The sequence below is a fragment of the Charadrius vociferus genome, unplaced genomic scaffold (assembly GCF_000708025.1).
Source record: "Charadrius vociferus isolate BGI_N301 unplaced genomic scaffold, ASM70802v2 scaffold228, whole genome shotgun sequence".
In the NCBI taxonomy this organism is placed as follows: Eukaryota; Metazoa; Chordata; class Aves; order Charadriiformes; family Charadriidae; genus Charadrius; species Charadrius vociferus.
The window spans coordinates 3,118,461-3,129,354 of NW_009649864.1; the positions used below are offsets into that span (position 1 = coordinate 3,118,461).

General features: G+C 42.1%; 1 protein-coding gene across 1 annotated transcript in view; it reads left to right on the top strand.

Moving 5' to 3' along the window:
* DYNC1H1 (dynein, cytoplasmic 1, heavy chain 1) overlaps positions 1-4,170 on the top strand; it is a 42,408-nt gene extending 38,238 nt beyond the window's left edge. The window contains 6 exon segments of the mRNA XM_009891087.1: positions 208-419; positions 1,239-1,392; positions 2,184-2,326; positions 2,712-2,880; positions 3,225-3,352; positions 3,804-4,170. Of these exon segments, the coding sequence (XP_009889389.1) occupies positions 208-419; positions 1,239-1,392; positions 2,184-2,326; positions 2,712-2,880; positions 3,225-3,352; positions 3,804-3,932 (935 nt within the window). The 3' untranslated portion in view covers positions 3,933-4,170.
* The last annotated feature ends 6,724 nt before the right edge of the window (positions 4,171-10,894 follow it).

Here is a 10,894-nt window from a genome sequence, read left to right on the forward strand (position 1 = left end):
AAAAACAGTTACATTCAGCCTTCCAGATGTCAAGTTTCCATCTGGATTCTGGAAAGCTTTATTGTCAGCTCTGGAGCCGCCTAAAGCTAGGCAGTTCTGAGCCTTAGGTCTAGACTAGGGGAAAAAAGTCCTAGTTCCTGCATATAGTAGGATGTTTTCATCTTGATGCAACTGCTTCTCTGACCAACAGTGTGTCTTCTGTTTTAGGCATAGATATGATCAGTAAAATGCTGAAAATGCAGATGCTAGAGGATGAGGATGATCTAGCTTATGCGGAAACTGAGAAGAAGACAAGAACTGATTCTACGTCAGATGGTCGCCCAGCCTGGATGAGAACACTGCATACCACAGCCTCTAACTGGCTTCACCTTATCCCACAAACTCTAAACCATCTGAAGCGAACTGTGGAAAACATTAAGGTAAGAACTAAGTTTTATCTAATGTGGGCATAGGAAGTGCACAGGTTCTGGTGCATTGGAACAAGTGCATTGTGATTTGCAAGTCCCAATTAAACAGTTGCGAGGGGGACAATGGAACCTGTATCAGTGCTGATTCTGACTGCCATAGCTATGTAATGCCCTACTGAGTTTCTTGAAATGCTCTTAAAAGTTAGTTTATGTCTTCTGGGGATTATTTGAAGAAATACAATGGCAGACTGTCTATCAAGAGTACCAACTTTGAAGCTTCTCTGTTATCAGGTAGCAAGAAACAAATGCTTCTTGTTGTACTTGCAGCACACTGACTGCTACTTAGGAAAATGTAGTGATGGTCAGTGAGGGGAGACAGGGCAGCAGCTTCTGCTAACTGGGAACGGAAATTGCAAGGGCTGGAGGAAACTTTAGAGATGTGGACTTCCCAGTAAGCTTCCCAGTTGAATAGGCCCATGGCTGCCTAACTGCTTCTAAAGACTTACTCTGGGTAACCTACTTACCTACTGGTGGTAACCTTTTGTTGCTAATTGAAAGGAATCCAGAGTTGATTGGAAGGAGTTGCAGCAGCAGTCTGCATTAATAGTTCAACTAAGACTTCTACTTTCTTGCTTCTCTGAAGGAGAGGAGATTGTTGGTTGTAAAACGTCTCTGCAATCACATTCTGCACTGTAGACTGCACCTTCATGTTTTGTGCTTGTAGTCACAGTGTTACCAGTCAGTCCAGACAGGATTTTGCGGTTGCTTTTTGTAGCAGTTTTCCAGCAAGAACTGTAGTCTCCAACTTACTTTCAATGTTTTGACAATCAGGATCCTTTGTTCCGATTCTTTGAGAGAGAGGTGAAAATGGGAGCTAAGCTGCTTCAGGATGTTCGTCAGGACCTTGCAGATGTGGTTCAAGTGTGTGAAGGAAAAAAGAAACAAACCAACTATTTGCGCACACTTATAAATGAACTGGTGAAAGGTATGGTAATTCAAATTAGCATCTCCAGCGCTCTCTTTGCCTCTTGCACTCTGTAAGTTACAGGCAGTTATGCTCAGCAGCTTAAAAAAACCCAAACTGCAGGAAAATTGGAATTGACTTTACCATTTGACACAAGCAGTGCTTTTGAGTCCAGCATGAAATTCCAATTGGTTTGGTTTGAGATTTCAGGTTGAGCTAATTTAGGCTTTTTTGTACAGTTTATATCAACAGCTTAATTTCTAAGCTGAAATCTTACTAAATTCTTTCAGTCTCTGAATTGTGACTGAACAAAGTTATTTGTACCACAAAGTGAGTAATACTGCTCCTATAAAATCTCCTAGAAAATATTCAAGTTTCATGTTTCAAGATTGTACATAAATGTGGAATTTTCACAGACATCCTGCTTCTAGTAATGCATGAAGATCTGCTGTCAGCTTTGAACAATATATTTCCTGAAACACAGATAATTGACCTCTTCAGTTTTTTCTAAAGAACTCAAATCTTCATGAAAACTTGAACATCAGTTACTGCAGTATGTAGCTGTGTGTAGCTGAAGCTGCTGTTGAAGGGTTTCTGTAACTGGATGGCATTTTAAATAAATAGTAGACCTGGAGGCCATTTGCTTTGTAATCTTTGAAAGTGCTTTCACTTACTGAGGAACCTTTTAAGATAGAGGCTGATGTCCTGGTCTGTCTTGAATGGCTACTGGGAGAAAAAGTGAAGTGTCAAAATAGTGTGTAATTCCAACTTGTATGCTAACAAAACTTAATTCTAATCACATTTTTTCATAGGTATCTTGCCTCGTAGCTGGTCTCATTACACGGTGCCAGCTGGTATGACTGTTATTCAGTGGGTGTCTGACTTCAGTGAGCGCATTAAACAGCTGCAGAATATTTCGCAGGCTGCTGCTTCTGGTGGAGCAAAAGAACTAAAGGTACCTTGTGCTGACTTCTTCTAGAGGATATTGGTGGAACTGTAGAACTGCTTCATGGAGATGGGAGTCTTCACGTCAAGGCTTCTAAATAGCTCCTCTGGCAAAACAGCTTCAGTCAATGTTCTGACATGTGTTGAGTATCTCCTGATCCCAGAATGGTGGGGCTTAGCAGGCTAACTGCTCATACAGATTAGAGGGAAACAGTGTTGTAGAATGACAGAAGACGTAGCCTTAGAGCAAAAAGCAGCTTAGCAGTTACAGTGTTCCAGTAGCAGCAGGAAAATTTTAATGTAAATAGATTGCTGAAGTAATATTTGTGATAATCATTAATTAATACTGTAGCTGTTATCTTTTTTTAATTATTATTTTTTTCCCCCTCAAACAGAACATCCACGTGTGCCTTGGTGGCTTGTTTGTACCAGAGGCATATATTACTGCTACAAGACAGTACGTTGCCCAAGCAAACAGTTGGTCCCTTGAAGAACTCTGTCTTGAGGTCAATGTTACGACTACACAGAATGCAGTACTGGACGCTTGCAGTTTTGGAGTCACAGGTAAACTTACCAGAATGAAGGAGTCCTTGCTCTAAAATATTTTTAGAAGCTTCTGGTATTAAATGGTCTATATCAAATGAAAAAGATCCCATCATCGCTAAAGTTTAATACACACTTTCTGAAGTTGTTTGAAGATTAGTTTGATACTAGTTAGTAGGGAAGTAATTATAATGCTAATAAATCTCAAGACTCAGGTTAGTACATATTTAAGCGGTATTGGATAGCGTATCTGCTACAACGTCTTTATTCTGCAGTATGAAATACTTACCTTATTTAGTGGACTTAGGCAGCCCATTTGGATGTACGAAAGCTCTTAGAACTCTAAAGTGTATTTCAATTTACAGGCCTGAAGCTTCAGGGAGCTACATGCAGTAACAACAAACTGTCACTTTCGAATGCTATTTCGACTGTACTGCCCATTACACAGCTTCGCTGGATCAAGCAGACAAATGCTGATAAAAAAGCAAATGTAGTAAGTATTGATAAAAATAATTTTAAAAAAAAACCCTCTCATAATTAGATATACGTAACAAATTTTTTCCTGAAGTGTTATGGATACTTTTATTGGGTACCACAAACCACATTATTCTTTTTCAATATTCTCAGTGTCAGTCAGTACCTAAATTCCAGGCTAGCAGCAAACAGACCTAGTGTTGACTAGGACTTTCCTTTGTAGTTAGATAAGAAGGAGGAGAGGCATCCAAAGATACTAATGCTGTTCAGGCCAAAACTTGGTTTTGTAACTATGAAGAAGGCTGTGCTTTAGGTGAATTTATTAGGCCTGGGTTTTTTCTCATATTTTGAATATTGAGTTATCTGAGACTAAATTCCCATCTCATAAATACCTTATAGTATTATAGAAACATCTTATACTCTTTGGCTACCTTACATAACTCTTTTTCTGTATTCGTGTTTTTCCCCAGGTTACTTTACCAGTTTATCTGAACTTCACTCGTGCTGATCTGATTTTCACGGTTGACTTTGAAATAGCTACCAAGGAGGACCCCCGTAGCTTCTATGAACGTGGTGTCGCGGTTCTGTGCACTGAGTGAAAAGCTTTGCTTTGACTGTAGTAATTGTCAGTCTTCTCTGTAGTATTCACCTGTACTTTGTAACCTGGTTAGGTTGTCAGATGGATTTGTGTTAAGTTGACTAGAAAGGAAGGGGGCAGTGCATTGGAAGGCTGATGATAGGCTAGATTTGCTCGAAGGAAAATTGGATGAGATTTTTAGATGGCTATTGGTAGATGTGATATTTGGTGGATCATGTTATATGAAATAAAATCCATAGAAATACTTTTGGCTCTCTGGAAATACTATTCTTACAGGGATTTTTTTGGTCTGGAAAAACAGTCTGTGATCTTCTCAGAGAATACCAGGTAATAAGTTGGTATTCAAGCACATTGTTGACCTTCACACAGCTCACTCAGCAGCTGGTTCAGCTAACATCCAGTAACAAAACCTTGGAACATAAGTTCTGACTGCAGTAAGACACAGAGCCTGACATTATCTGCTGTGACATCTGATGACATTGCATGAATTATTTGCAATGGACTGGCTCTTGCTTGAAGTAACCTGTGTTTACGCAGCTGCTGAGATGCATTCAGAAACTACACTATCCTAAATAAGACTTGTCATATTGACCACAGGGCTTCCTCTTTCTTAAGCTGCTTTTATGGTTTCTAGGCCTCTAGTTTCGTGTCTTGTTAAAAGCCCAGGAGGATAGTATTAAATGCTTAAACCAGGAGTTACAATGTTTCAGACTCACATGCGACCAACTGTTACCAAATCAGGGGAGCTGGGAGTTCCTGCTAATTGCTTGGGTTGTAATGGTTTGAGCATTTGCTTGCTGTCTCTCATCTTAAATGCAGCAGGCAAGCTTTTCTACCCTTCTGGCCATCCTGTCAGAACAACTGTCCTCTCTGACAGTTCAAAGATGGATATGAAGAATACGGGTGCATAGCTTTTCAATCTCAAAATGGAAATCTCGGGAGTTCCTTCCTTCCAGTGATTTCTGCTATGAAAGCAGTAAATTTCTGAACCTTCATCAACCAATATTTTTTTTCTGTGATAAGTGGTTCTACAGCACAGGCCTGTGCTGGGAGGAAGAATTGTTATCAGAGCCTGCCTCACAGCTACTAAAATAGAGAATTCTTGCTGTTCTGGCTATAGAGAATTCTATACTGTTTTGTATAGTTAATCTCTGTAGGTTGAACTGTCCTGGCTGGTTTTATTTCCTTTTGAAGAATGAACACAGTGCGTCATGTAATCTTTGTCTGTGGCTTGTAGTTCTCGGAACCAGAGATGGGAACTACATGCATCATACAAGATCAGTTTTAACCATAACAAAACATCCTTGTTCTGTTTCAGCTCCCAGGAGTTGCTTTCCTTTCCATCACCAGTATATTAGTATCTGGAATTCATACTGTCATTCCCAGGTACCAGCTACTATAAAAAGCTTCAGTTAAAGCAGTTGCAGCTATTAGCAAGTACTAATGATGAGCAAGAAAGTCTCAAATACGCTTGAAGTAGCTGGAGCTTCCCAAACTGCTCAGCTCTTTATGTGTTAACTTCAGCATTAGGCCTGAATTAACAAAAGGTACATTTTTCAGTTCCCAAGTTAATCCACAGTTGGATTGTCAATAAGCAGACTTTGGATATCTGAGTAGACTGTCCCACCTGGCTAACCCCTCAACTTAGCTGTCTCCCGATTGTTCCTGTATTATTTTTTCCTAGTGGATTATTTATTTCAGTATGCTGTATTTTAAACAACTGCTTTAAGTGAAATCCCCACTTGATCAGTTTAGAGTTCTTGGCTGCAGTTCAGTTTTATTTAGCCTCTGATGAGGTGGTTGAAGACCATTCAGGATACAGCCAGGACTTAAAGGGTTTGACTTCCCTAACACAGGGCTGAAAGGCTCAGCTGTATCACAATGCTCTATTTTTGAAGCTTTTTACATCTCTTAATTCTAGAGAAATCCATGCCCTACTTGCAGTACACACAAATCTATTAGCTGCAAGGGCGTTTTTTCTGCAATTAACGTCACAGTGTTCTTTGCTGCTGGGGCTGCTGGAGCTTGTGTCTTAGGGAAAGGCCTCTGAGTCTTACTGTTCTAACCAATTTTTTTTTCCAACCAACTTTGTATCTCCAGATTGGGGATAAGGATGAAAGTAAAGTTACATTAATAACATGAATATGGAGCTGTTAGTGGAAGGGTGCAAGGCTAGAAGTTCTGTAGTGTTTTGAGTGGCTTTCTACCTTATGAAAGACATTGCAATTTAAAAATCTCTGCCAGTCATAAAGGTTGAATTTTGAACCCATCATTATATTTGTATAGATAGTAGTTCCCCTTCCACATAAATGGACTACCCAGACTGTAAAAGTGACAAAAGAAATTACTGTACAGGAGAGGGAGATGAGAGATACAGTTTTTGCTGACTAACTGGCCTCCCGTCCACGTGCACCACTTCAGCAGCTTGGAAGTGCTTGTTCTCACTACGGAAGAAGAGAGCTTTCAGCTCACGTGTTCAGCTTCACATTGTCACTTCGTACCTGGTGGGTATACTGAGTCTACCTACAGAAAACATTGTTCAAAACAGGAACAGGTACGTGAATAGCACAAGTCAACTTCTCCCTGTTTGAAGAAAAACAAACCAAACCAAACCTAGACTGCCTTTGGTTGCAGGCAGTTCAACTTAATGCAGCTCAGTCGTTTGTAGTCACACCTGTAAGACCATTCACCACGCAGCTGCTCCCCCGCTCTCCTACAGTAGCTCAGACATGAAGAGCCAAACGCTTGACGTGAAGCAGGTGCAAGGTAAGCTGTAGCTATGGAAAACTAATTGCAACCACGCAGTCACTCTTCCTTCCCTCCTCAAACAACCCTGGTAATACATTTTTTTGAAGATATACTGAAACTGAGCAGGTGCCTCCAGGTGCTAGATCCAGGAGTCAGGCTGGTGCTTCAAGAGGCCCCAGGCACCAAAGTAGCACCCAGGCTTAAAGCTTAGCTGGGACTGTGTGGACAAACCTTGGCTAGTTTTCCCTTAAGTTGCCACACAAGCAAGCTTGTTTAGTCAATCCCATCTTTTCAGGTGGATCTCAAAGCTTACAGTACACAGTGCAGCTGCATTTATAACAGTTTGTTTAAAGCTTGTTCAGTTCAGGCACCATTTGCAAAAGAAATCTCTACCAAGTTCATTCTTAAGAACAAAGTTTGTCCAATGGTTTATTCATACCTCAGATTAGGTTGCACGGAATTTCTTTCTTCTTAGTTTTTCGCTAGCACCCTCTGGAATGGGAATCCCTTGCTTTCTTTTAATTAGGGACTGTTTGGCCATTGTGCCATCACAGTCAGCTGCTAGTACGGGTTGTGGAGTACTGTCGCCTGGGCTTGCGGAGGCTGAAGTACTCATCAGTAAGGAATGGTCAGGTGTCAGCCACATGGAGGTAAACGCTTCTGTGGCTCTAGTCAGTTCAGGAGATTGCATCAGGCTTCTCGGGAAATCCTCCTCTTGGCTGGGAAGTTCCACAGGTGCTTTACAGTTGTTTACAGTCTGAATTTCACTGACTTCTGTTTCTGGGCAGAGCCAGCCCAGAGGCTTAGGGAAGGACTCTTCATCTTCTGAAGTATCAGAATCCTCCAAAGCCACAGCTTTTGGGGCACTGTTTGCCCATGGTGCAACTTTTATACTATTTAAAGAATTCAAGCTACAGTCAGAGTGAACAGATGCATCTTCTGAATCTCCATCATAAGGATCTAAAAACTAAAATAAAGGTTTCTTTAAACACAGTGGATACTTATTTGTCTATTAAAAAAGTAAATACAAGCAGCAACATACAGTGGGCTTTAAAACCACTTACAACCTAAGTCATAGACTTACTATGGAAGTTTTTCTGTTTATCCGCACATTGCCACCTATATTTTAGTTTTTGGGCGCCACACTGAGAACAGGCTGCTGCAAAAACAGCCAAACCTACTTGCGGTCCCCTGGAATCCCTTGCTTTCCTGGGTCCTCCAGCAAGTGGGCTAGGCGTGACCTATTTAAGAGAAGTTAACATAGGTTTGTAAAGCACCTTCCTACGAATTATTGATCAAAGTAAAATCAGAGTAGGTAAAAAACCTAGAGAAGAGGATGCCAGATTGACCCCTTGCTACAAGATAGTAAAAAGCGTATCTCAGTCTAACTTCTAAAGGCCTAGTAAAGTTACCCTAAAATAGAGGGACTGAGGAGAGCTATGGTAAGTCTTACTGCACTTAAAACATTGCTACAAAGAGAACAATGAGTCGTTGTACACCTTACCACCAGAAAAATAAACTAAATCCGCATTTAACTAATAGTAGACCATATGTACTGTCGAGTTTAGAGAGTGTCCCTCCCACTCGGATCCCTTGTTCTTTTACATAGGGGTGGTCTGAAATTCTTCCTTATTAGTTGGATTATGGATATGCTCTCCTTCGGGGAGTACTGTAACTAACACAGCCAAACCGAGTCCCTTCAATCTGTCTCAGTATCGCTGCTCTAACACCGAGGTTTCAGGCTTCTTTTCCCAACGTGACAAAACATGGACGTGTCCAGGCCTGGACAAAGAACTTTCGTCATTAATTTATGCTTGAGAACCACATCACTCTGAAATAGTGCTTATAGTCTGGGTCTATTAAAAAAGAAAATAAGGAAAGCTATGTAGGGAGACTCCCTTTTAAGAGCAAACCACAGGTACAAAGCAATGATACAAAGGGGAAAAAAGTTTACTGCAAGGAAAGTGCTCCTTTAGAAGGATCCACGGCAGCTGCTCGGAGAACAAGCTGCCCGTCAGTGCTGTGCCTGCCTTCCGTGGGGAAGGAGCAGAATCTGGGCACAGGTGATGCCAAGCAGGGCCTGGCAAACTTGGACTCCCCACAACAGGCTTTAGCGGAGGAGCTGAAGTCCAAGCCCATTTATGACTGTGGGTTCTTCTGCTAGATCAAGGATATAGACACCCCCCACAAAGCCAGTGGGTAGTGCTGGGCAATGAAGAAAAGCAGGTTCTGCTTCTCCAAAGAGCCCAGAAATCCCCCAGCCCTGGCCTGGCACCTGCCTCAGCACCCTCAGTGAAAGCAACCAGCTTTTAAGTCCAGGCTGGTACCTTTGCAAGCCCCTCTTCCACCCAGCCCAGCCATCAGAGTCCAGACAGACAGCTGGACAGACAGCCAAACAACTGGGCTCCTAGTTTTGTTTCTCCCATGGACAACTCCAGCTTTCCCCTGCGCTGTCAGGAAGGTGTGGTGGCAGGTCCCTGGCAGACAGCTTCTGTCCCAAAGCCACAGCCAAAGAGCGCAGCAATTCAGATGGACTAAGAGCCAGCATCAATTCTGAAGACTTTTACCCAGAAATTAAGTATTTAGTTCTCCACTCCATAATCAGGTCTTTTTTCCATCAACATTAAACACACTGGTTTGACAGAACAATGTTCAGGAAGTTACTGATATTCCTAAGTAACTGCCACAGCAACAAGGCTGCTTCTCAATCTCATCCAAAACAGACAGTCAGAAGGTAGAGGTTCTCCACTCAGAGCTGTGGAAATCCTGTTGGCCCAGAGCTGCTGAAAGTTAACTGCCAAAAGCGGCCCAGTTCAGCTTTAAGGGCTTCTTAGCAGAGAAGAGCTTATGTTACCGCTGATGCTTTCCTGCCTCATCCCCCCAGAATCAATTTTGCTAAAATTAATAACAGTTGTGAGGAAGAGCCTGATAGACAGAGTAGTGTTGGGTTTTCCTCCCCCTCCCTTTCCTTTCCCAGCCACAAACCCAAGAACCCCAGCAACCATGCCTTCGACTCTCCTGCGGAGACTGCAGGAAGAGTCAGATACCCATCAGCGAATCTCATCACCATCAAAATGCTTCAGAGTCGGTCCTTACCTCCACGCTAGATTCAGACTCAGACTCCGAACTTGACTCTACTATGCACTTCTGCTGCAGAGGAGGAAGGGAAAGAAATGCCACTCGAAGTCGAAGTTACCACAGCTTCAGGTTGAACCTGAAGTTCTGGTACAAACTGCAGATGCTGTGTTTCTCCAAAGCTGTCCCATCTGAAGCCAGTTTGTCCTTCCAAACAGCCCACATTTGTGGTGCTGGTTGGGTTGTGCAAGTGAGATGCAAGGGAAAAACAGAAGTCTTCCCCCCTCCCCCCCAAAAAAATACAATGGGAAACTATGCAGAACATGCCTTGCACTTGTTAGGGACAGTGATTCCAGGTCTGTAAATAACTTCACAAAATGTTTCTTGATTTGCACTGGGATTTTGGTTTTTTCTTTGCTTTGGTGGGCCTACACCTCAGAAGCTTAACTGCAGATAAGCGACTAAAACTAACTCCTCATTTTTCTGAAGCTCTTACTGCAGAGACCTCACAAACAAACAGCCCCCTTATTCCCCAGGTGGCAGCACAGGAGTGGAATGGCTCCCTCCTGCCCTCCCTCCCTTTTTGTTTCTTTGCAGGTGACACCATTTGAATTAATTAATTCACACAGGTTCTTCATGCACTCTTTGCCAGCACAGCTAGCTGCACTATCAGGCTAATGACAAAGCAACTAGCACTTTCTAAATTATATTTTAATAGAGAGATAGAGAAGCAGCAATTAGAAAATAAGTTACCATGTATTTACGTGCCAGTCTTTCTATGTAGTCTGGGCTTTTAACGGAGTCCTTCATTTCCTGAGCATCTACTAGAACAGGCAGTGGGTAGGAAAGCACATTAGAGAAAAGTCTTCTCATAGATAAATTGCCCAGACAGTAACTCCCTTTGTGCTAGAAAGGGTGGTCAGCCTTTCGCAAAGTCTCAGCTAAGCATTCAAAGGCAGCTTCTGCTTAAAATCATGCAAGAAGCAGCTGCTGCCTTCTGCCAAAATGACTTGATTGACTGGTCCTTCATGCAGCACAAGAAAAATATTTTGGGGTTTGTTTTTTTTTTTTAAGAATCTTATACTCTTATAATCTTATACAGTGGATTTCTGTGTGTGTCCGTCCCCCCCCCCCCCCTTT